Source organism: Parus major, chromosome 1A (assembly GCF_001522545.3).
Source record: "Parus major isolate Abel chromosome 1A, Parus_major1.1, whole genome shotgun sequence".
Taxonomy (NCBI): domain Eukaryota; kingdom Metazoa; phylum Chordata; class Aves; order Passeriformes; family Paridae; genus Parus; species Parus major.
The window spans coordinates 22,933,071-22,959,145 of record NC_031773.1 but is presented as its reverse complement, the minus strand read 5'-3'; the positions used below and the strand labels follow the sequence as shown (position 1 = coordinate 22,959,145).

The following is a 26,075-nucleotide window of genomic DNA, read 5'->3' as shown; positions in this document are numbered from 1 at the left end:
TCATAGAAATGCTCATTCTGATACTTATGACATTCTTTATCTCCTATGCTGAATAGAAGAGGAAACTTGAAAAGCACTTACATCATAAAAACATGTTTGCTCTTCAGTCCAGTGAGAACTTGCCAGGAAGTCTCTGGGTTAAACTGTTGGTTTCACAGAAGTCAGAACTTGCTGGTTCAATCCTTCCATCCTACTTCCTGATGACTGTATCTTTTTACTTAGGTGATCCAGTCCATTTCTGTCATTGAACAAGCAATGAAATTTAGCCTCCTCTTCCTATTATTACCCATCCCACTAAAAAGGGATTGTTGATGTAAGACTGTGTTAGGAAGACTTAGGCATCCATCTTAGAAAATCTTAGAGTGCCTTCTGTAAAACCTCTCTTTTCCTAGAGACTACAACAGATCCCTGCTAATGCCTTTAGGACCTGGAAACTCTATGAACTTCTGTTCTTCATGTGTGTTCAATTGGTCCTTTGGTAGTATAAGATTTGCTTCCCATGGAAGACACAAGATCAGAGAGACTGTAGAGATATGGCTGGAACTGCAGGGTGTATTTAGTTTAAGCACTGTATGACTATATAATGTCAGCAGGTGCTGCATGGCTAAGACAAGAGGTCTGTCACTGCCACAGTGTAGCTGCAGTAACACAGACCCCTCTGCATCTGATGGTGGGATTCACTCCCAGATCTCCTGAGTGAGAACTGCATTAAACTAGAATTCATACAACAGTCATCTCTTCACCAAAGTAATATCTGCCTTCTATATCAGATTCAAACACTCTCAGAAGATTCTAACATATATTTTTCTCATTTTACAGTGATTGAAAAATCCAGCATTGATATGAAATTCAGTTTACTTTTACAAAGCCGTGACTTTTCCTCAGGCATATAAGATAACAAAGGGAGAGTTGCAGATTGAACTTTGCCTTAGAAAAATCAAAGTTTAGGTGCAGAATGTATATGTATTGCTGCACTGACATCATAATTAACACCCAGAATAGCTGTGTGCTCAGGAGCCCAAGTCCTCCTTCAGAAACTCGTTTTTCTACTGGAAATATTTGTACCATTCTTCACTATATTTTTCAAAGTTTCACTTTAATGACTGTTTCCTTTTCATGTGGTTTTTAGAGCACATCTCTAACTTCTGTTATTTTTTTCTACTGTGGCCTTCCATAGGGTCTTGCTCTGGCTCATTTTGTATGGATTGCACCATTACAAGTGGCACTCCTGATGGGATTGCTCTGGGATATGTTAGAAGCTTCTGCATTTTCTGGACTTGCTTTTCTAATAGTCGTGGTCTTATTCCAAGTCTGGCTGGGACAAATGATGATGAAATACAGGTGATAAGAATGTTTTAAAGCATTTCAATGTATTTTCCTTAATAATATTGGTTTTAAGCAGCTTATACCACTTGATTAAGGAACTCTGGTTATGACATTACATAGGATGAGTCCAAAGAGTGTTTTCTGTGTAGGGAAGGTTACAGATGAAATTTTACTTATTTAGCAGCAGGTGTCTAAACTTAAAAAATTGAGAAGTCTCACATAGAGTAAATACTGATAAAATTAGATTTAGCACTAAATCTAGAATTTTTAGAATTAAAACTCCTTGTTAGTTACTTGATTCATTCTTTTTAGAATTTGTATTTTCTCCTTTTAGAACAATTGTTTGATTTCTAATAATTTCTTCTTTTACATTCTTCAGAATAATTCTGTTAAAGTAAATATTTTAAGCAGAGGCATATATGGAAGCTGTTTTCATAAGATATAATGGGATACAAGCTAACTATACATGATGGAAAAGATGAAGATTGACCTACTGCCTTTTTTACTTTGTAGGAATAAGAGAGCAGGAAAGATCAATGAGAGACTTGTCATCACCTCAGAAATAATTGAAAATATACAGTCAGTTAAAGCTTATTGTTGGGAAGATGCAATGGAAAAAATGATTGAAAACATCCGTGAGTAAGTGTGCTCATTTGTTACACGAATTTTTTTATGTGCTCAGAAAAAAAAATTAGGTGGCTATGAACACAATCTGTGGACACGTTAGTTAAGAAGTAAAGCAACAACTATTAATCCTCAATAAAATAACCATGCATTCCCACACTGCAGCTTGGGGTTTTTTCCCAATTTTTTTTTTTTCAAGTTTACTATGGAGGTGAGATTTATTTTTTTTTAATTATTATTATTTTTTTATGCACTTCCTCATTTGTTATAATGATGTTTCAGTGGTTCGTTTGCTCAAGTAAAACAATTGTGGGATCTGTGTTTGTTTCTGGCCAACCCTGTCCTCATCTTAAAAAGCCCTTTTGTGATGGTTACTTAAGGCTTAACAGACGTCCTTATTCTGTGGTGAAGGAAACAATATGAATCCTGTGCAGCCATTTTCTGAGAAATGCAATAAAGCCTGTTATAAAATTTGCATACAATCTGTGAAAGGAGTAAAGTAGAACAGATTCATGTATTTGTCCTGCACATTTGCATTAACATTTATTGTCTGTAGATGGCCTTGTAGAATGCTTATCTCTTCAATTAATGTAAGGATTGAACTGTAACTACCAGACCTGAAGGAGAAAGGAGGTAAAAGTTAGCTGAGACCTGTGAGAAGGAAGTCTTTGTTACTGGCAAGGAGTGCTGGGGAAAGGGAGGAGAAGTGACATATTGATTGATGGGTGACGCTGCATTAAAGCTCTCCCATGTGTCCTTTGTGATTGTGTAGTCCTTTACAGAGAAATAAAATTCTGTACCAGGTGTGTGATTGGGAAAATAAAAGAAATATAAGTGTCATATTATCATGTAAATAACAGACATAAAATTCTGTTGTTCCACAAACACCTTCTTGTTCAGCTGCTTTCTGAAAGACAATCCAGGGAAAGTGAAGTGTTCTTTACCACTAGAATTTGTAATTATTTACTATAAGCAATCAGAGAAAGTCAGTCTGAATCTAGGTCACGAGTGCTAGCTCAAGGATGGAACTGGTTTAGGATTCTCCTGATGTCACTAGTCACATGTATTGCTTTTAGGAAATTTGAGAGCACATTGTGCTAGCAAATCCTCTAGAAATTAATTAAATAAATTGTAGTCCACAAACTACTTGCAGAAACCTGGAATTTGGACTGTTTCTTTATTAACTGTATTTTCTATAATAATTTATAGCAAATTTTGTAATGCTGCAGTTAATTTTTATTGTGTGATGCATGGATTTTTAAAAGACAAGAATGCTAGCAATATTACAAGATCCAATTAAATAATTGGAATTATTTAGCCTGGAGAAGAGAAGGCACTGGGCAAACCTTACTGTGGCCCTTCAGTACCTGAAGGGACTATACAAGAAATCAGTAGAGGGATGTTTTGCAAGGTACATAGTGATAGGACAAAGGGGAATGGCTTTTAACTGAAGGAGGATAGATTTATATTAGGTATTAGGAAGCAGTTCTTCCCTGTGAGAGTGCTGGCAGAGGTTGCCCAGAGAAGCCGTGGATGCCCCATCCCTAGAAGTGTTCAAGGTCAGGCTGGATGGGGCTTGGAGCAGCCTGGTCTAGTGGAAGGTGTCCCTGCTTATGGCTGGAGCATTGGATCTGGATGATCTTTAAGGTCCCTTCCAACCCAAACCATCCTGTAACTCTGTGATTCTTCGGTATTCTTTTGAAGTCATCCAGCAGGTCACTCAGTGATGACAACACCAGAGCAAGTCAACTCAGGAATATCAGAGTTTCAAGTGAATTTGGCTTGCAGAATCAGCTCTGCAGTATCTCCCAGTCATTTGGCTTATGAAGCTGCTAGGAAACAAGGCCTTGTGTTTGAAGCCATGTCTGTGTCTTAGCCAGTGTGTTATAACTGAAGCTATCAGTGGTTTCATTCTCCCTCTTTGGAGTAGGGCAGTGTTTTTCAGCACTGGGGGTCTTTCTGATAGTTTCTAGCCAGACATTTATGTGGGACTGGATGCGCACCAAGTCCCAAAATCTTTGTTATCCCAATTTGGTGCTGCCACTCACAGTTTCATACAAGCTCTGGAGGGACTCACAAGGTCCTTTCTCCCAGCAATAGCTCTGTCATGGTGGTAACTTGTATATCTGCCCACTTTATTCAGGCTCCTCTTGTGGAATGTAGACTTAACAAGGAATGCTATACACCTTTCCAAAATGGGTTGAACTCAGATTTTCTGTCAGGGAGTTTTAAGATCTCTTTGGCTGGCAGAAGTTGGTAAGATGCTGGCTGCATGTACAAGTCTCATGCATGTGTGATGGGAGCTGAAAAGGTGTTTCACACAGCACCAGTGTGGATGGACTTGGGATGCAGACACTGGGTCAGTATGAGAAAGCACATAAAGGTTGTGGTGCTCAGCCTTGCAACGTGAGGTATTGCCATCAGCAATGTGACTGCCCAGTATTCCAGTGGTCATAGCACTTGCCCAGTGAATGGGTACCTTGGGGTCTAGCACCATTCCTAGCCCCAGATAATTGCTTTTGCAGGAGAGCAACTGTTCTGTCACTGCAGCAGAAGTGCTTCTGTCCAGGCAAAACTGAGCTGCAGTGCACCTGGGAGATGTGAAATGAACAGGAACAAAATGAGAGCAGTCAATAGAAATCTTCAGCACTGAGAGTTAGAGCTATCAACTCAGAAAATTATTTATATCCCCTGGATTATTCATCCTTTTATTTAATAGCTTGCTGTAAGATGCTTGGACCTTGTGGAAACAGCTAGGAGTAAATTACTGATTGCATTCCTGACTGCACAGGAGTCAGTAAGCTTCTCTGTAGACTGCGCCTCTATGGAGAAAGGAGGGTGGAGAGCAGACTCCTGTTTCCACCTCTTCAAAGGGGTGGAAGGTGAAGTGGCACCTTAATTCATGGGTGAAGCCATTAGTAGGTTGCCATGCCAAAGAAGATGACCTTATAATCATATTGTCTATTTTAAGTTATTTTTATGGTAACACATAGCAAATCTAACATTTCAAAGTATCTTTTTTCTAGAGGAGTTATGCATCTAAATGAATATGTGATGATGCTTCTGGGAGTACATCACCTACCACAGTGTTAGATGATTGAGGTTGAGGTGCCAGGAATTGTAGAGGCTTGTGGCTTATTCAGTATGCAAATCATGACAGATTATTGTTGCTTTGTCTGACATCTGTGAACACTGATGTCAAAATTTGACTCTAATGATTTTTTAGGCCTAGAAATAGTTTGGAGTCTTACTTTTTAGCTGCAATTCTAGAAAATAAGGAGGATGAGTGAGCCTCTGAGTTGTTATGCCAACAGTTCTATCCAAAATATTTCTGAGTTGTAAACTGTCAAATCCTACACTAATTATTTGTATTTGGCTTTGTTTTTGTTTTTTTTAACAGAACTGAGCTAAAACTTACCCGAAAAGCTGCTTATGTGAGATATTTCAACAGTTCAGCCTTCTTCTTCTCAGGTTTTTTTGTGGTGTTCTTAGCTGTGCTTCCGTATGCTGTGATTAAAGGAATTATTCTCCGAAAAATATTTACCACCATTTCCTTCTGCATTGTTCTTCGAATGACAGTGACCAGGCAGTTTCCCGGCTCTGTACAGACCTGGTATGACTCTATTGGAGCAATAAACAAAATACAGGTAGGGTACATAGACTAAAATCTTCCCAAGTACGTAAGCTAATTCTTTATATCTTGTTATCTTGTCAGCTGATCAGCAAAAGCACACAGCATTTATGCTGACTTTTTGAATATATGTTGCTTTGACTAAACACCATGAAGTGTCATTATAAATCTTGATATTGTTCCCCAGGCAGCATAACCACAAGAGCCTCATGCTACCTGCTTGCTGCTTTTTTTTTAATTTTTTATTTGAAACAGTGATATTTAGTTAGTTATTCTCTCTGCAGAACAAGAAACTTCATAAAATCATGACTTGTCGTGCTTAAGAGATGTTTTCCCTTCAGAAAAGGAAGTTCAACATTATAAAATGTGTTTCATACAGCATGGCTTCCAGGAGCTGCAGTCACAGATCTTTTGTTTTTCTAGATATTACTGTCAACAACAGCAGGAGACTGTGCATTTTATGCAAATGTGCATCCTATTCATTATGAGTAGCAAACATAATTAAGGTACCAGCCAAATAATTATTACCCACCTTACCTACTGAGATCAATTGCTCATGTACCAGCATGACAGTCTTATCTGCAGAGTAAAATCAGGGTGGATTCTCATTAACTCTGCCTTTTTTATCTGCTGTTCTGAAATTACTCCCTAGGAAGAGAATTCTTACACAATTTTGGGGTGAAATCTTAGACCTTTCCCATTGTATATTTATAGATGTGAGGTTTTTTGTAGAACATAGATTTTATTATTTTTGGTCTGATAAAAATAACTAATACAGAACCTAAAGATCTTAATCAGATGTCTGATTAAGTCTAGAATAAAAAGTAGGTGTAGGATTTATATGATTTTCAACTGGGCAGGAAATTTAAGAAATCTAGCCATAAACCTTTTGATTTGACATTCAGAAGGCTGCCTTGTTAGGCCTCACTATAGGTTTTCCTTGTGCTCTTAGATTCCCTAGGCATTAGTGGAAATACCCTATCTCTCCTGTTTCCTGAAAGAATGTGTCCAATGCCTTGGACACAGTCACAGAACTGGCAAGCCCATTTGTCACAACATTGCCCTCACTTCACTGAAAGCTTGTGTTTGGAGATACTAGCAAATGGGTGCTCCAGAATCCATAAATAATCATCTCTTTGTGGCAGGTTCAGTATAGTCCCCATAACCAGACAGGACAGAATCCCAGAACACAAAAGCCCTTTACTAGTCTTAAGAAACATAAATAAGAATAATAAACCACTCATACATCTCTCTGATTTAATTTCCACATCAGTTTAGAGAGTTGACTGGGCCAGGCAAATCCCCTGGATTATTGTATTTTCACATGTTTTTAGACCACGATATTTCATAATCAGTGTGCTCTCTCTGACTATCACTGCTCCAGGAACTCCAATGGATGACCCCTTTGTTATGAAAGCACAATTATAATTTCCCCCCTTTTTTTTTTCTTTTTCCATAAACTATGTGTGTCTTGCCTTCCAGTTTTTCAGTTCCCGCTCTTCCAATCAGCTGCTTAATTGTTATGCCAGGAGAACTCTTCTTGTTCTACTTGGGAAATCTGCAAGTGTACTGTTGAGAACTGATTTCCCCATGAGTCTGCTTTGTTTTTCCATTTTATTTCCCATGTAGATCTATTTGCTTCCACAAAATCTAAAAAAGTAGAATTTTGAGGAGACAGTACCTACTATATCAATATAGACTATATATCAATACTACTATATCGATATCTACTTTATAGATATAGACTATATAACCTTAATGAAACAATGGAATAGAGAGGCTGTCTTTCCTACATTAGCACAGGCTTACTCTTATTTCCCAGTGCTATCCTAGAAGGCAACACGAGCACCAGATTGCTGACTTGTGTCACTGAAATTACACTGCATCAGTGCTGCACGTGCCAGGATCATTATCTGCCTTTTATTTTTGTTGGTAGAGAGATCATTCCAGCTTTTTAAAACTCTTGCAGTTTTGTAAAAGGGAGATACCAGCATGTAGCTGCTTCATTCCACTGTTTACCAGAGCACAACGTTCTACATCTTACTCCAAAAGTAAAGCCTTATTTGAAAAGGGTTAAACTCAGAGGGGTGATCTTGCCAGATACAAGTCCTGAAAGCAAAGCAAGTGCCAAGCTTTGATATTCTTTCTAAATCAGAACTTTTATGTTTTCAGTAGCAATGAAAGAATTGGTAATTTTAAAAACATTTCCTTCTGCATCCAAGAATGTTGTATAATTTCTATTTACGCCTCTTGCTGAAAGGACTGTAATGCAAAGTGCCACCAGAAGTATTTGTGCTCTGTGTAGGCAAATATGGACTTCTTTGTGCAATATGACCTTGTCCCTTACTGTTTCATCTGCTTTCATGGTGTTTCTAGGATTTCTTGCTGAAAAAAGAATATAAAGCTCTGGAGTATAATCTAACAACCACTGGGGTTGAGCTGGACAAAGTAACAGCTTTTTGGGATGAGGTTGGTACTTTTACCCAAATTCTATTAAAACATAGAGTCTATCTTTTTATTTTTTTTTTTTTTTTAATATTTGCCATGATGCTCTAAAAAGAGCAGCCTACACTCTTTCATTTTAACTAGCTTCAGCTCTCAGCAGGTAAGGAATACTTAGGAAGTAATTAATGCACGATATCAGATTATCCACAGTCAAGGAACCTTGGAAGAACCCTTTCAATAAGTGTTAAGGCCTGTAATAAGTAGTTTTTACTGACTTAGGCCAGCCTGAAAACAGGATCAGGCTATGGCATATATAAACATTGGAAAAAAGTTCTATAATAACCAAATCTTTTTTTGTGTCCACAAATTTCGGCGCAAGTCCAATACATACATTAAAAAAAAGTATATTTAAGAATATAATGAGTATTTTATTGATAGGCAAAGTAACATGATAAATATAAGTTCATGTATTTTCATAAATCCATAGCATGATACACATATCTGCATATGCATGTTTTATTTATATTTTATGTATATCAAATATATATCCATGTATGTTGCAGGGAATTGGAGAGCTGTTTGTAAAAGCAAACCAGGAAAACAACAACAGCAAAGCTCCTAGCACTGACAGAAATCTCTTCTTCAGTAATTTCCCCCTTCATGCCTCTCCTGTTCTTCAGGATATAAATTTCAAGATTGAGAAGGGGCAGCTATTAGCTGTTTCTGGATCTACTGGAGCAGGCAAGGTATATGTTACATAAACATAAATATGTTTTTGCTCATTCAACAAGAGTCCTAATAACTATAAGGAATAATACTGTGTTGTTACCTCTATTGTTACCTGTATATTTACTGTATTCTTGCTATCCCGTGTTTGCTGCAGAAATGATGGCTGCAGGAAAAAGTATGGATAATCTGCAAGTTTCATTAAAATATTTACTTTATATTTTATACTGAGGCCAACAGAAGTTAGATTTTGATGGATTTTTTTGTAGTAGAAGGTTACAGAATTATAAGGAAATAGCAATTTAATGACAAAATATTTTCCCATTGGAAGTAAAAGGAAATTTTACAGAAGAAATGCAGACTGGAACCTAAAGTTAAGGGTCATGGTGAGAATCTCCCTGCCTTTAAAAAAAATGAAGAATATAGAATAGGTATTCTGATGGCTCAGCGTACTAGAAACCATTTATTTTCCCTGCCTTGCTAACATTTCAAGGAAAAAAATGAACACAAGATGGTTGGTAACCTGCCAAGGCTGACAGGAACATAGCCAGGTGCCCTGGACATGTGGTGTACCTGATCACTCAGCTCTGCTTCCTATAGTGCCTCATTTGGGCATCCTGAGACCCATCTGAAAGCCTGGGGAGACGCTGCTGAAACTGGTGGTTTCCTGTGAAAAATTGTGGTTTAGATTATTCATCATTTTACTACTCCAAAATATTATCAATGCACTTAGTTTGCAGATGACACATCCAATTAACATCGTTTATATGAGTTGAACTGTGATACTGTTATTCACTTTGAGCAGCAAGTAATTAGATGAGTCTTGATGAGCCTTTCATTTTTACTGGATTTTTTGAGGAGATGTGAAAGTTAAAACAAATGTTCATTATGCTTCTCCTGTTTAATAAATTATAGGTGAAAATATTATGATTTCTTTTACTTGCATGGGGTAAAATCTTTGGTCTTTTGGAGTCAATGACAAAGGACCCATCAATTTCAGTATGATCAAGGCTCCTTATTTTTCACTTATGATCCCCACAAGAGAGAGCAAGGGACTCAGAACATGAGATTGTCCTCAAGATGATGTGTTAAGGTGCATTTTACTGTGATACTTTCAAATTAACAGATTAGTTTATCTATTGCTATTGCTAATGCTGGTAATTATATAGAAATTAGAATTTTATGGAAATGTGAACTAGAAAATGCTGAAGGATATATGTATATCTCCTTTATTCTGCTACATAGGAAATTGAGGAAAATTCAGATTACACTGAACAGTCTATGTGAGTATATACATACAAAAAATTTGCTCTTTCCAAGGCAATAAAAATAAAAGCCTTATAATATTAACTCAAGAAGTTAATATTATAAAAGTCAAAAAATAAGGTTTGCCTCCCACCCACCACCCCCCAAAAAATATTGGCCTTCCTTTACACCTTCTAAATGTAAGGGTTCCTTCATGGTGCTTGAGACTGTTACTGTATGTTCCAGGAATTGTCAGGCCCATGAAACAGACTGCACAATTTTATCTGTATTAACTATTTAATCTATAACAGGTATGAAGCCTGACATCAGCTCTTTAATATTGCTTCAGTATTAGATAGGGTTTGCTTTGGTCTTGTTTTGTTTTTAATTTGTGTTATATGGCACAAGATGCAGTGGTTTAACATCCAGTGTACAAAACATACTGAGCAGCTGTCCTTTGCAAGATTGGGAGTTTCTTACTCAGCATTTTGGAAAAGTCAGATTCTGGTATAAGGGAAGGAATCTCATGAGACTCCCCCAGTACATTGTATAACTTGCAAAAGGATCCTGGACTTGACCGCATGGAACTGTGACTTAGACAGATTTTTTAGGTCTTTGGCTGTTACGTCCCAACTTTGTTGACTGTTTATTAGTGATAAGAACACCACTGCAATGGCTCTGTAACATATTTTTCCGTGTATTTCTCAATTCTATTCTTTGATCTAGCAGCCAATCATGTGTGACAAGGTTACTACAAGCTACTGATTAACTTTGAAATTATAACATGTCAGTACTGAAATTGCAATCAATTCTTTTATGAAGGGAAATAGTAAATATACTTAGGTCATGCATTCACGTAAATGAGTTAAGAGTTACAGAGGAAAATTCAGATCATACTGAGCAATTGTATATACTTACACAAAGAAATTGCATTTTTCAAGGCAATACAGATAAAATAGTTATTAAATGAGCTAAGAGTTATGGAGGAGAATTCAGATCATAATGAGCAATTGTATATATTTACACAGAGAAATTGAGTTTTTCAAGGCAATACAGATAAAATAGTTATAAGCACTAGCAAAATTATAAACATGAGTTATGTTGTACAAAGAACAAACAAAATAGTCACTGATAATATGAAAAATCAAATAGAATTCTCTATAAATACTAGTATCTTATGTCTGTGTGTTTCACAGATTGATTTTTACCTTGTAAAATTATTGATAGCTTCATTAAAATGACATACTTTTGCAGTAGCATGCCTTTTTTACAAGATTTTTTACACGACCATTTACTAATTTAAGTTTCTCTTATATTAGAGGCCTTTCAGAATCACACATATGAAAATGTCCACTAATTGCAGTTTGCACTAAGTCAGTACTTACAGGGATACTCTTGACAAGACAAATATGTAATTTAAGTGACTTAACAGAGTGACTCCCACGTTGTTCAACATTTCTTTTTGTTGTACAGATCTCTGATATATTAATCAAGTGTTAATGTTTTTTCAGACTTCTCTTCTGATGTTGATAATGGGAGAATTGGAGCCTTCACAGGGTAAAGTTAAACACAGTGGAAGGATATCCTTTTCACCTCAAGTTTCCTGGATCATGCCTGGAACAATAAAAGAAAACATAATTTTTGGTGTATCCTATGATGAATACCGGTACAAGAGTGTCATCAAAGCCTGCCAGCTAGAAGAGGTTAGTCATCTAGGACTTTTAACACCTGTCACCCAACCCAAGTGAAAACCCCCAAAGAAAAGGTATGGGAATGGGGCTTAAAGCAAGTGAGAAAGTTCTGAGATTTAAGGAACTCAGTCTGACAACCCAATCTTGTTGACAGCTGCTTGGGAGATACACTGACATTGACTATTCTGGTAGTTTACACAACATAAGCTAAGTAAGCAGGCACAGATATTATATGATGTCTGCCTTCTCAGCCTTCCTTGCTAGTTAAAAACCTGAGTAAACATACTGGTGTTGAAGAAATTATGTATAAATATATTATTCCAAATTTTTTTTGGTCATATTTCTTTCACATAAAGAAGCTTTTCTTTACAGTTTTGGAAATTAACCTGTTTTTCTCCTTTCTTTTGTGCTTAAAAAATGGCTCCAGGGATAACCTTAATTTTGTGGCAGAAATCTAAATTACTTAGCAGAAACATCTTGACCAAATCTGGGATTTCTTCTGTGTACACTCTAAGGCTTCTTGCACTGGAAATAATTGCAGGATCGATCTTTATGTGACATGTAGCCCAAAATGAGTACAATCACACTGAAATGTCCTTGTATGTGTTTGATGTTGTCAGAGGGTAGTGTAGGGAAATAGATTTTACACACGGCAAGGTACAAAAGGAGCCAGCATTTGAGACCTTTGCGAAATTTTCTATGCCTTAAGATTTTGTCTGTAATATACAAATAAAATCACTATTTAGCTGTGGTGAATAGGATTTTTCTTTTGGCCACATAGTGAAACATATTTTTCTTTGGCACCAGTCAAGCAAGAAACCATGGCCAGCCTGTTTAAAAATAAGATAAGGTTACTACCACGGATTATCTCAGAGCAGGGTGTAGTTAAGCAATAAAGTAATATTTCCCTATATGTTTCTGGCCATATCAACTTATGTTTGGATTTTTAATTTGGTTTGCTGGAAATCTCTTTGGAAGCTCCTGAAGACAGGAGAATGAACAACTTCTGTGTCAGGCTTTCTGTGGAGTTGTCCTTAACCCCATCTATGAAAGTTATAGTTAATGCCAAAGCCCCAAGAAACAGCTGGCTTCAGCAGTTCACAGCTGCCCTCACTTAAGGAGGCTTCTCAAGCCAGGCCCCTCCTAGAGCAGCAGGTGATTACTGGTGGCTGAGTGTCTCAGCACTGTCTGGTGGGACAGCCTGGTGTCTCAGTGGTCGTGGGATGGCTCGGTGTCTCAGCAGGCTGCAGCCCCTTTGTTCTCCAAGCAGGCTCAGTCAAGCCAGCTTTGATCTGTGCTGCTGCAGCTCTGTGCAGAATTATATGCTTCACCTCCTAGCAGGGCTTATTATTTGAGATCAGGTTTGATACTTATACTTTTTTTTCTCCTGGACTGAATAAATTTGGCTGCCTGAAGAGAAGGCAGAATAGTCTGGACAGAAGCCAAACACATTACCTTATTTCCATTATTATGCTTTCTTGTCTTGTTAGCTTTCATGTATTAGTTCCCAAACAAGAGTCAGTACAGCAGATTGAATGACAGATTTCAAATATTAATTCCCTGCTTATTCCCCAGTGTGACCTTTTAGGGGTTTATTATATTAGTACTTTGCACTGCAGTTTGTGTGTGTGTGTGTTTGTTCTCGTTTTTCAGAAAGGAGAAAAAAGAGGAGTTTTGCCTGAGCTCACTCTGCCCCCTTCTCTGCAACATTCCTAGTTAGTGATATATTCCACCTGAAAACAGGCCTGCTGAGTCTGATTCTTATGTAGAGCCCTCAAACCAAGGATTGGTGAAACAAGAGGGTTTATTTCCTTATTGCACATACACTCCAAGTCAGTTAATATCGAGCTCTTAGCATTGGCTATGTCAGATTTATTTCCAAACTCCATACTCACGAAAATGCTTTTGGAATACAAATACATCTTCTTTGACCCAGTGGGCAAGTAGATGTGTTAGTAGGATAAAAGGTAATATACCTGTGAAGTGCCCCTTTTACTTTGCCATTTCCATCATCAACCTATAGAGGTGGCAAACTGAAGATCTAGCCCAACTCATAAATTTGATGTCTTTTCCCCTTCTTCTTTATTAGTACCAATAAAATATTGCAGATCATTCTATGTGGGTCACATCCTACCATTTATGTGGGCTTGAGACTTCCAGACCACAGTGAGTAGCCTGTTCTTGTCTGGAGCAAAACAGGATGCTGAAACCAGGTGATGTCACAAGGTGCTCTCCACTTCCTTTTAGGTCTATAGAGATATAGAAATGATATTACAGAAGCGTAACTTAAATAATTTGGGGTGCATGAGAATTTTCACAAAAGTCAGTGCTACTTTCTCCTGATTGACTTTTTTGATTTGGTATATAGTTAATTTACTAAGGAGGTATCACTTAGAGCCTCTTAAGAGTTGCTAAGTACACAAAGTAAATTTATCTCTATGAAAAATGGAAAGTGCAAGTAAATATTTCCCAGAGCTTTCCATATTTTTAGGTGTTAAAGAATAGAATTTTCCCTGTATGTGAAATCAGATCTTTATTCAGAAGTTGGAATATGTCTTGTGTTAGATTCTGTAAAGTTGTAGAGAATGGCAGATCTGATTATGTTAGTCATTACCTAAACAACAGATTTGCCATGGTAGGTTTTTCTCGAACGGAAGAATTTTTTTATGTTGTTCAAAAATATATTCTCACAGCTTTGCATTTTGTTCTACGTGCGCATGGAACCATCAAAAGGAAGGTTAAAAAGATGATTTCTTCTCCAGGTAATTCTGATTAATCACAAAAAAATATTACTGAAAAGCAGTGAAACTATGAGCAACTAAAGAATTTTCTTTTATTTCCTTTATGAGCTTACATAAGTTTATAGGAATTCAGAGCACTAAAATGGGACATTGTTTAGTCCAAGTAGTTCAGGTAGCTACATTTGTACTTCCTTAACTCTCATAAGAGATTTCTCTCCTCAGTTTCTTAATCTTGTTGCCTTGATATAATTCACCTGCCCTCCAGTTGTGCCATTATACCTGTTCAGGATGTACTGTGAAACAGAAGATGAAGATTAAAAAGAAAATTGTTGTGATATATTGGAGATCTGCATGCCTCAAAAATGCTATGCCAAGATGGTTTGACGAAGTGTGTTTGTGTAGGGCACAACGCACTAGGATGTCAGTCTCTGCCTGAGGTTACAAGTTTAATTAGTTTGTACATGTCTCTCAAGTATCCTTTTCTCTCCTGCATGGCGTGGTTCTTGTCTCACCCAATGGCCTGACATGGTGTGTGACTGATGGGCAGCCAGACACAGGCAATGGTCCTGCAGTAGATACTGTTTTGTGAGTCTGCCTGTGGGAAGCACGTGTTTCAGTGGTGCTCCTTGCAGTGCAGTCCCACTTGATGATGCATGTGACAGCAGTAGAGTGTCACAGGTTTCATTCATGGACCCTGGTCCTCACAGCTCTTCTCTGTAGCATTCTCTGGAACTTGGGGAGAGCAAAGGCAAGGGACACCACAGAGCAACCCAGTCTGAGTGTATGAGATCTGAGTTGCTGAAATGATCCATAATGAAAGACAGTCGTGTGTTGAACTTGATTACATTTTTTTTATTATATTTTTCCTTTGAGAGTAAGTAGGGCATCAGAGGAGTTAACGTCATGTTTTACAATGTTCTCATTACTGCAGTTTATAAATGGGAAGAGGTTAAGAGAAAAGCAGTAGAAGGTGAAAGAACAAAAAAAGAGTGCTTTAGAATTGAGATAAAGAGACAGTTGTAATTGAGGTTTTTATTAGCGTTCTTGATATCCAAAAGAAACAGCCTCACTGGCAAACATTCTTTCTGAAACCCTGGCACCCACTGAGTATGACTGCAGTGAGATGCAAGGTGTGTGTAGACATTGCCCATGTTTTTGTGTGATGCTGAACTCAAGGGAATACCAATACATTTAAATTACATTACACATTCTGCAAAACATCACAGTAAAAAGTTTTCAAGACACATAGGAAAAGGGTTACCTGTTCCTTCTCCACTACCCTCTTGCTCTCTTTTCCTTTTCTTGAGAAACTGATTACTTTAACAATCAAGAAAGAAGGATGAATGCTTAATTTAATATGCCCTCTAAAATTAAGATCCCAGTAAGCAAATAAGAAAGTAAATGTTTTAACCTCCTAGGTTAAACCATTCCAGCACAGATTAGTAGTTGTTACCATTTGTCCTTTATTGAAATGAATTGTTTCAAGAAGAGTACTTTTGAGTTTGCAGTTTTACCTCAAATCTATTACCTCTAAAGTCTCATATTGGCATACTTTAATAGAGAGAAGACAAGATGTAGTTGGTATGGATTCTGAGCGTGTTTTCTAAAGGCAGTCCCCACAGGCAAGTTTAAAGGTACTCAAAAAGCAAGATAAGATGAGTTGGTGCTGCCACAGCAGCACTTTTGACAAAGTGGTTTACCCTTTTAATCAAGTACCTTTCGTCACATTCATAATAAAAAATTGTAGCAAGAGAGTCTGAACTTTTGTCTAACACATCAAGTTAAGGACCAAGTGTATTGTAAAAGCCACTGAGATATGTGAACTTCCCAAGTTTGTATGTCTGTGGAAACTTGCCACTAAATCTGAAGTAATTCTACAAGTGTGACATTCCTAAGGATTATATTAATTGGAGGTTGTATTAATGTAATGGCAGGGATAACATGAATATAAATGGAAGTTTGTAGGACTTAATTTGTAGGTGGTATGTGGGTTTCCAAAATCCTTTTTACTCATGTTATAAAATATGGGAAAGGAATGTGACTTGATTTTCAGATATTTAGATTGAAAAATCAGTATAAATAGCCTGCTATATGCAGGGTATGGGATTTTTGTTTGATTTTACCACTTGATAAGTTAAACAGGTAAAACCTCTAGACAGCTCAAACAGGAATTTTCATGTTTAAATGCTGTTAACATTGAAAAAACTCATCCTAAGAGAAGGCATTCCTCCAGTCAAGACTACAGAAGCAGGCCTGGTATACCTATTCATGTTTAAAAATAAACAAGCATTATATCCCATTTGATTTGGTTCAGTAGTTCATGAGTTTTGAAGCCATACTTCCATAACTTCCAGTTTTACCATTTTGTTATGTAAGTGATATTTTTCCACCTAGTTAATTCATTTGATCCTTTAATAGTTACCTAAGAGTCCATAAACACATAATGACAAATTACCTTTGAGAGATTACCACTCTCTAAGTAAACACATGTTCCGATTTGAAAGACACCAGCTGCTCATGAATGTAATGTTTAACATGACATGCAAGTAGAGAAGGTGTTTCCACGTGAAACTGAGTTATATAATAGTACTAAAGAAGTCTGTGGCCAGATTCTGTAGGGTTTTGAGGTGGGTTTACTAGGAGTGCAGGAGATTAACTTTCATCTAATAACTAGATTATGAAGAGGTTAACTATAGAAAGAGACAGTCAATAGGCCAAGCCCAGGTTTGTGTTACTGTGTGTTCAATGTCTCCTTGCAAAGGGTGGTATCCACCTTGGGGAGAGAAGTTCACTGCAGTGTCAAGAGTGCTCCAAAACAGAAACACATCTTGCATTCCATGTACTGCTCCAGCTCCTTTATCTGTGCTGATTTTGGGTTGGTTTTTGTTTGGTTGATTTGGGGTTTGGTTTGAGTTGGTGGTTTTTCTGGGGGGTTGTTTTGTTTGGTTTTTTTTGTCACATGACTAAATCATTAGGTGTTAAGAAGTTCTTATGTCAGTGAGTGAAATACTTTGTCATGATTTTGAGCCTCGTTTTCACAAGGGAAATGGACAGATTACAAAGTGTGTGGAAGAGAGGAGCAATAAAGGGTTCAAGTGTGAACAGAGTGCTTTGTGGTATGTAATTCTCTACAAGAGGGTATTAAATGGTAGCTTGGTTATCTAATTGTGTCTATGGTGTAAATTATGTGAGAGCAAGTGACTTAACCTGTCTTCACAGCTGAGGAGAGCCAATGGCATGTCAAGGTGAAATTCATCACATCCTAATATAAACAGTTAAAAGAGTATAAATGCCTTTTCAGACCAAAAGGCCACATAATATGTCGCAGATTTACAGAATATCCTGAGTTGGAAGGGACCCACAATGATCATCAAGTCCAACTCTTTAGCCCATCTGGGGACAGAACCCACAGTCTTGCTGTGGGTCTTGGCACCACATCGAACCTCCCAGTACCACTGTTGCACCTCAGACATCTGGGTCGCAAATCTGGCTACCTTTATGTTTTTCCCACCCTACACTGGTGTGATCCACTGGCCTAGACAGAGTCCTCTAACTGAAATTCTTATCTATGGCCCCAAATCATTGGCAGATCAGCTGTGGGGCTTCAGACAGTGAGTTTTCTGGGTGAACTGGAAGTTAAGAGGCCAGCACAGGTTTGTAGCAGGGGAAAATCTCTATTAGAGAAAAACTCCCAAATGCACTGACTTGAAGAAGTTTATCAGTCATCACATAAATATGTATAGAAGCTCCTCTCCCTGCAGTGTTCCCTGTTGATATAATTTAGTTAAAAAACTGTTTCAGTCAAGACAGCTCTCCCTACCCCTTTCCCTGTCTTAGGTACAGGGTTCTGGATTGGTTACCTTGGATGTTGTCCTATCTTCTGTGTCTTTTCTGGAATCCTATTTAATTCTCTTACCCTGCATTTAACCTACCCACATGCGGTGCACTGGCTACTTCATGTTTCAAAGATGTGTTCTACAGAAATATTTTGCCATAGAGAAAGCAAGTTTTGCCAGCATTCATGTGAGTTTTGGGTGAGCCTGACACTGTTCAAGGTCACAAACTGTTGCAAAAACAAAGCTTATGCTTTTGGATCATGAATCTTTTATAAATGGTTCAGCTAAAATCTAACAAAAACCTTGGCTTACAGAATCACAGGGAGAGAGAGGAGAGCTACCAAAATAAAATAAAATAAAAAAGAAATCTTATTTGAAATAGTTAAAAGAAATCTGTTTTTCTGGCTTAATTCCTAGCAAAATGAGGATTTAAATATGTTCAGGCTGGTTACCTAAAAGCCAAGATACAAGAAATAATTGGAAATTCTTCATCTTTTAAAAATTCATAGAAGTATTCTGTAGTGGGTATGAGTCTGAAATACAAGTCTTTATTTCAAAACTTTAAGAATTCAGAAGATGATGATGATGAAAAAGGGAATACTTCAGTAGCAATAAAATTAGAGGGATCTTCCGGGAACTGTGAAAATAAGCATAGGGAATGCTAATGGCAGTGAAGAAAAGGCAGGGGATAGAGATGAGTGTAGAGGTGACTATAATAAAACCAGGAGGTAAATAGAGAACTGAAATAGAATGGAGATGAAATGCAGAGAGTCAAGACTGCTGCTCTGTTCCATCAGTTTCATGACTGTTTTGTCTTTTATGACGGAAGGCAGAAGAGAGACTATCAAACTCCACAAAATTAAGGACAAATTTGAAGGAAGAAAAGGAAGTCACATAAACAAAATACTTAGGTTCTATCTTTAGGATTGCTTGAGTAGTTTGAGTAACCTTGGACATATTAAGCAACTCTTGATTGTTAGAGACTATTTTCTGTCATGCTTTATTATCTTCATTGTTGCTAATGATTTATCAAATGACTATGATAACAATTAATCTCTACAGAAAAGACTTGGAGTGTGAAGTCCATTCTGAGGTTTCCTTCTTTAATAACAAGATCATATTTCCTGTTCACCCTGAAGCTATCCTGGCTGTATTCTTCCTTACCAAGCCCAAAGGTATTACAAGGGCCATCCCTTTGCTCCTGAGGTAGATGAATATGGCATTTTCACTGCAAAAAATGCAAATAGCCATCAAAAAGGGTGCCTTCTCCTTGAGTGTGCAACTTGGGATTTTTTAGCACCTCATACTAGAAGTATCCACAAAAAGAATGAATATCTGTGGTAACTGTAGGGGTTTTCATTTATGAATAGTTACCAACTGGTTTCTCAATTTAAGCATTTAAAAACAGATTTGTTATAGAAAATCCAGTGGCTACTTCATACTTCATTAATATGCCGAGTCTTGTGCCGTTCAGCATCATTACATTGGGTTTGTTCCTGGCTTGATTTCACTTCCTGCATAAAATGACAGCAAGGATGTATTTGGACCAGCCCTATGTACTTTTTTACAATAGGTCATGTGTGTTCCAACAAATAGCATTGTGTGTCTATTGGACTTCATTACTTTGTTTATGCCTTTGAAAGAAATTGCTAAACATTTTTTAATTATTATAATTACAGCCTGAAAAGTTCTTTGTCTGTTGCATGCCATATATTATCTTGAGGTGAAGGGTAGAGGAGAGCAGAAGGGGAACTCATTAAAAGTCTGATTAAAATTCCATGTTGACACACCTGCAAAGAAATATATCTGATGAAATCCCTCAACCTTTAAAGCAATGGGAACCCTGGAATGAATTTCACTACAGCTGGGATTTTACCCTGTTTGCAGAAGAAATTCTGGGCCCAGTTCTTCACTTGGGTCTTTTGGGAAGGAGTGGAATTAGGAAACAGTGAGGGCACCAGCACCATTACAGGCTGCGGTCCTGGTAGAAATGGGAAACAGCTTAAATCAGCTTAGAGATCTATGTACTAAATCATGCAAACCCCTTATGTTAATGCCAGAGTTACAGATGAGTAATATGACTCCTGCATACATCATGAGACCACAAGTGATCTGACCAGGTTGTCTCAAAGAAATGCTAAAAAACGTTTTATGCCAGAATTTCTTGTGTTCTCTCTAAATTCTTCATGACTTACAGGAAGGTGATTTTGTCACGTTCAGAAAATTTTTCTTTAAAACTGCTGCTGGCACTGGTTTTCACATTCCTCTTTCTGCAAATACTTGAGCTGTTATGTTAATACCAGGGATTTGCTTGTCCATTTAAGAGAGGGAAATAACTAGTTAATGTGAGAATAATTTAAAAGTCACCTGCAATAGATTTTCCATAAATAAGAGCATCTTGATTTTAAGGTCAGAATCCTCTAAGTCAGGAAGTAAATACTATTATCAAATTAGAGAGTTGTGAGAATCTCCCATTTCCTGATAGGCCGGGCAGTCAATTTCTTGCTCTTGAGCGGCTGGACCCTTCATCTGTCACTGTTCCAAGTCTGAACAGCATTGTTCACTCATTGTTCCTGAGGTCAGGGCAATTTGCAGGAGAGGAAGAAGGAAACATTTTTTGGAAAGTTATTTATTTATTTATTTATTTATTTATTTTTGTATTCTCCAAAGCCTCAGAGGCCTGGAATGCCAACAGGCTGCCCAACATAGAGTACTCAACCATCAAAATCACAGCAGGGACCATCAAAACTGGATTGTATATGGCTTTGTATGAAATATGGCATTACAGAGTGCAGCTCAACATAGAATCCCAAATTGCCCTATAAGTGCCTGTCTGGAAGCCATAGGATTTCTGTGGGTGCTGCAGAGAGCATGCAGTCAGCTGAGCTCCTGCCCACCTCTTGGCTGCCTGCAGGACCAGACCCCAGAACAGGATACCCCTTCTAGAGCTTGGCCTAAAGATCACTCTCAGAAGCTCAGCTTCTGACAGATAATGCATGCCACTTTTTTTTTTTTTTCTCACAGAAGCTGCACTCAAAAGGAAAATATATGTGGTGCATGAGAGCACTGGAGCTGATTGTGTCTGGTACTGGATGCCCCAGTCAGCTTCCTTGGCTGTGGGGGATCCCTGCCTTGGGTGAGGGAAGCTGTGCACAGGCACTATGGTGCTGCTGAGCAGTGAGCACAGGCACAGGCTCCTGGCACAGTCAGGGATTCCCACTCACTACAGGGCAAACTGCCCTGAAATTGTATCCCCTGGAAGCCTGGGTGCCATGAGGCACGGGAAGCTCATCCAGCCTGTGTTTCTGCTGAAACTATATCCACCACAGTGATAGTGGTGTCGCTGTATTGGCTTACAGATGTAGGTCAGGCTTGAAGGCAGAATTAATATTTTTTGTTAGAGGAACTCTAAAAGTGGAAAAACTAGACAGCCTTCAGGCACACAAGCCATTCTCTTTGTCTTCACTTCCATGACTTTCTGTGGTTTACATGGATCATCAATTTCTGTACTAAGTACTCCTCTCAATAAAATTTCTGGCTACCCTTGCCAGTGGGACACAAGAGTGTCCTTTTCTCCTTTCTGTGTCTTATATGAAATGAAATGGTATTTTCTGCTCTTGTCGCCAGCTAAATATTTGTTTTTAACATTGTCATGAGTTCTAAATAATTTACAGCCCAAGCAGTGGAACTTGGTTCCCAAACCTTTGGCAAACAATGAGCGTTCCTGGCTGGGAATGCTTGTCAAGCCTTTCTTAATGAACCTGCCTGAAGTATATATTTCTCTGGGTTTTTAAGAGCTCAGAAACAGAGTTTGCTTCTTGCTTTCCCTAACTTCAGCAGCAAGTGCATTTATCATAACACTTGAGCAGTTAATGTCTTGGACTGACATTGTAGGAAGATACATTTCTAGCTTTTTGGAGATTAACTATTCAGACAAATATTTGTCCTTAAGATCTTGTAGCTCATGATTGCTTTCTGCACTAGAATGATATCACCATTTCTGATTACATAAACAAATGAAATAAATAAACCTCTATGGAACTTTTTTTTTTTTTACAACTGCTATCCAACCTGTCTGTAGACAATTGTACAATATGCTTTCATCAAGTCTGTAGCTTGAGTTTCTTGGATATTGAAAATACTGATTCTTAAAAAAAATATTAACAGGATATTTCCAAGTTCCCAGACAAAGATTATACACTGCTGGGTGAAGGTGGAATCATTCTGAGTGGAGGTCAACGAGCACGAATCTCACTGGCAAGGTGAGTATTTTGCTCTTCAAGTAGTGTGTGTGCTGTTTCACCTATATGGAATGTATTATGACTAAGCATTTAAATACACGTGGACTATGTCCTGCTAAACAAATAACCTCCAGGTATATCAGAAACTTGATTTTACTATCAAAATAAAATATGAGTTCCACTGTGCAATTTTTTTATGATACACCTGCATATTAATTTAATGAATTTTAAAAGTTTGATGTCAGACAAATTCTATGGCTTAGCATAAGATGAATCTTATGCATCCCTCCTTGATGCAAGACATCTTTGGAAGTTCAGACTTTTAAGTGTAGCTTTTTATGTACTGAAGAAACCCATAGAAAGATACAAATAAATGTTCCAGGATCTTTCCCTGCTATGTCTTTTCTTCAAAGTGGTTTATATATTGATCAATGGCATACTGCCTGTCTGCAGATCAATGGAAAAGAAAAAAAAGAAAAAGAAAGCAGCCATGTTCCAATACATTTTGCACAAACACTTTGGGTTTCTCTCTGTCACAAGAAAAAGAAAAGTAGAAAGCAGTGACTAGTCAGTATGTATGAATAACTGCCTTGTCTGTTTGACCTTCCAATGTTAGCAAGTAATTCTGAAGGTCTAGAGAACAGTAACATAGGTGTTTGTCTTATAAATTAGCTATGTGTTTCAGGATAATCACTTAGCTATTGTCAGAAATCCAGTAACGACAGCTCTGATGTGTAAATGGCCCCATTTGTTTCTGTGCCAAGTGCAAACTGTGTTGATTCCCATGCCCAGAAATACTATGTGGAAGTAAAATCACATTCTAGTGATCCACACTGGCATCCCATGAAAGATGCACATGTCTCTGTGAAGCTAGAAGATGGGATCATTAAAATAGAGAATCTTTCAGTGTGGGTTTGTTTGTGAGACTGAAGAGGCATATGGATGGTTCTGGTTTATGCAGCAAGAGAAAAGAGGAGGGGAAGATCAGGCAAAGCTTTCAAAGCATGTAACTGCAAAACTACAAAACCCACTTAGATTTTCATTTAAAATGCAACATTTACACGGACTATTTCCTAGATGCTATGGATAATCATGCCTGTCACTTTTTGGATGGTCATAGCTCGTTTCCTGGAGGGTCACAGAACTTATGTCTTTATTGTCACCTGTAGAATAGTAATTTTAAAAACAATTGCATGTCATAAAGACAGTGACTGTCTTAGATTTTGTCCCAGCTCCAGTCCAAGCTCAGTGTGCTACAAGGTGTGCAGGTATTGAGGTGTGGGTCAGAGATGAAGCTCTGAAAAGTTAAAGGTGTAAATTTAGAATTGCAGCCCTGGGTTGTACCTAGGCTAATAAACTGGTGATAAACTGACATTATATTCTTGGACTGGCTGCATAAACTTAGCTAGTGTAGTGTATGCAAGGTCAAGTAAAATGAGAATCTGTGATGGAAGTGACATCAACCAGCTGTCATGAGAAGCAGGTAGAGATTCTATGAGTCTGCCTTTCTTACAGAGCACTGTCATTGCCTGCAGCTGCAACCATGGGAAAGAAAGGACCAAGGCAAAAACACAGTGCGTGTCCTGGACTTGGGTCAGCTTGCTGGCCTGGTACCCTAAAGCCAGTAGCTTTGTAGCTACTAAGTGCAACCCACAAATTATAGCAATAAACCCCTGCAAACTTCTTGCTGATAGAAGCACCCAGAACAGTGTGAGTTTTTGTTGTTATGCAGCCACTACATCATAATGTATGGTCAGTGAAATCCACTGTGTTAGAGGATTTTTCAATAAAGTTGCTAGTTTTATTAACATAATGAGCTAATACTGAGGACTTTTCCTCCTGGTGGTTAAATGTTTTCACAATGATTAACATTAAAAAATACAGAAATGCAGCTGCCCAGATTTCTTTATTAATTATATTCTGATTGATAATGCCTAATAATTTTCATTCCCACAGAGGAAGGCAGGGGGTCTTTTCGAACTTCTATTCAAATTTTATTTCTTAAAAAACCCCTCTTAACCAGAGCTTTAGGTCTCAGTGAGCCATGTACAGGTATGTACAGCTTAAGGTCCTTTTCAATGTCTTCAACTTGAAATATTGTACAGTCCCATTGCAAATAATGTTTGCAAGACCATGCCTCATTAATACACTTGTATTTTGCTCACCATTTTTTCTAGGTACCTTTGAAATCAGGTGCTGAGACATAAGTCTTTTCACATGTTCATTTACATATATGCAATGTTCCCTTACGAACCAGTAGGTGTTACAGTAGACATTAAATTCCCGTTGAAATGGTCATTGTACATTGATGGGGAATGTTGGATTCAGGCCATAAACAGATCTCTTTTCCACAGGGTAACCTGTGTAAAAGATAGATCATTTCATCATTGTTTCATTGCACAGAAATTAATGGAAAACTGAGTTAGTTTGTAATGTGGTCTGCAGCAAGAAAAGGCTTGAAAGGTGTCTTATAAGCATGTTTCATATTAAACTCCAGCTCCATATTGATGCTGTAGAAAGTCTATCAATGAAAAGATTTGGTTCTTCATAAATTATATTTATTTAAACTTATAAGAGTTGTGAAAGTTAATGTCATTTCTATTTTTTCTGTTCAGGGCAGTGTACAAAGATGCTGATTTGTATCTTCTGGATTCTCCTTTTGGACACTTAGATATTTTTACAGAAAAAGAGATATTTGAAAGGTATTGTATGTTTTGACAGATTGTATTTAGGAATCTCACCAAGCAGCACAAAGTAAAATGAAGGGTTTTTAATTGCCGTAAAAAAATACTGAAGTGATCAAAATTATACCTGTTGGGCCGTTCATTTTAGGGTTTCTCATGGTATTATGTTGTAGTATTATGTATATATTTTGAGTATTTTGTGTTAGTGGTAGGACAGTGCACTGAGTGGGGAAAAAACCTGGTCCAGGTGTACACATTACTGCTCCCTCTTGCATCTCAACATATTGAGCCTGCTGTAATCTCATACCCGCAGTATGTGTGGCTTTATATCTGACATGTCTTTGTATCACAAAGCTTTTCACTTTGAAACAATTACCTGTTTTGTAAGTGTAATTTTTTTTTTACAAAAAGCTATATTTTGACCTGTTTTTCTAATCACTGAATGTTGAATCACTTGAAACTGCCTTCTGAAGATTGGCAGCAGGTTGGCCCAAGTCAGAGACTCTTTGCTTGTCCTTTTGATGAAAACAGTAAGGACACACACTGCCATCCATGAGCTTTTCAGCCACTGTAATTTTTAAGTTTTGAAACTGGAGTAGTACTCTTAAGTCTCAGATCAGCAGATCTGAGTAATCCTAAAATGAAAATAAATACTTAATGATGAACTTTGTGGATTGACCTGGAAATGATTAAATCTTACCCTTTTTTTGGTTCCTGTGATGAAGCACTCACCCTTTACACATCTCAGCTTTACCACCTCCTTTGTAGTTTGAGGGAGCAACCAAGATTGCTCATACTGGGAGCAGGGCAGGTAAAAGCAAACTGAAAGTGAAAGGGATAAAATAATCATTTAATCATGAGAAGAAAAAAGTCTAAATGTTCACA

At 37.7% G+C, this 26,075-nt stretch overlaps 1 protein-coding gene across 2 annotated transcripts in view; it reads left to right on the top strand.

Moving 5' to 3' along the window:
* The window catches only part of CFTR (CF transmembrane conductance regulator), an 88,185-nt gene that overhangs the window by 22,072 nt on the left and 40,038 nt on the right, over positions 1 to 26,075 (top strand). For both annotated transcript variants that reach the window (XM_015629191.3, XM_015629190.3), the window contains exons 6-13: positions 1,178 to 1,341; positions 1,840 to 1,965; positions 5,351 to 5,597; positions 7,958 to 8,050; positions 8,590 to 8,772; positions 11,509 to 11,700; positions 22,433 to 22,527; positions 25,122 to 25,208. In XM_015629191.3, coding sequence (XP_015484677.1) covers positions 1,178 to 1,341; positions 1,840 to 1,965; positions 5,351 to 5,597; positions 7,958 to 8,050; positions 8,590 to 8,772; positions 11,509 to 11,700; positions 22,433 to 22,527; positions 25,122 to 25,208 — 1,187 coding nt within the window. The remainder of the gene's footprint in view (positions 1 to 1,177; positions 1,342 to 1,839; positions 1,966 to 5,350; positions 5,598 to 7,957; positions 8,051 to 8,589; positions 8,773 to 11,508; positions 11,701 to 22,432; positions 22,528 to 25,121; positions 25,209 to 26,075) is intronic.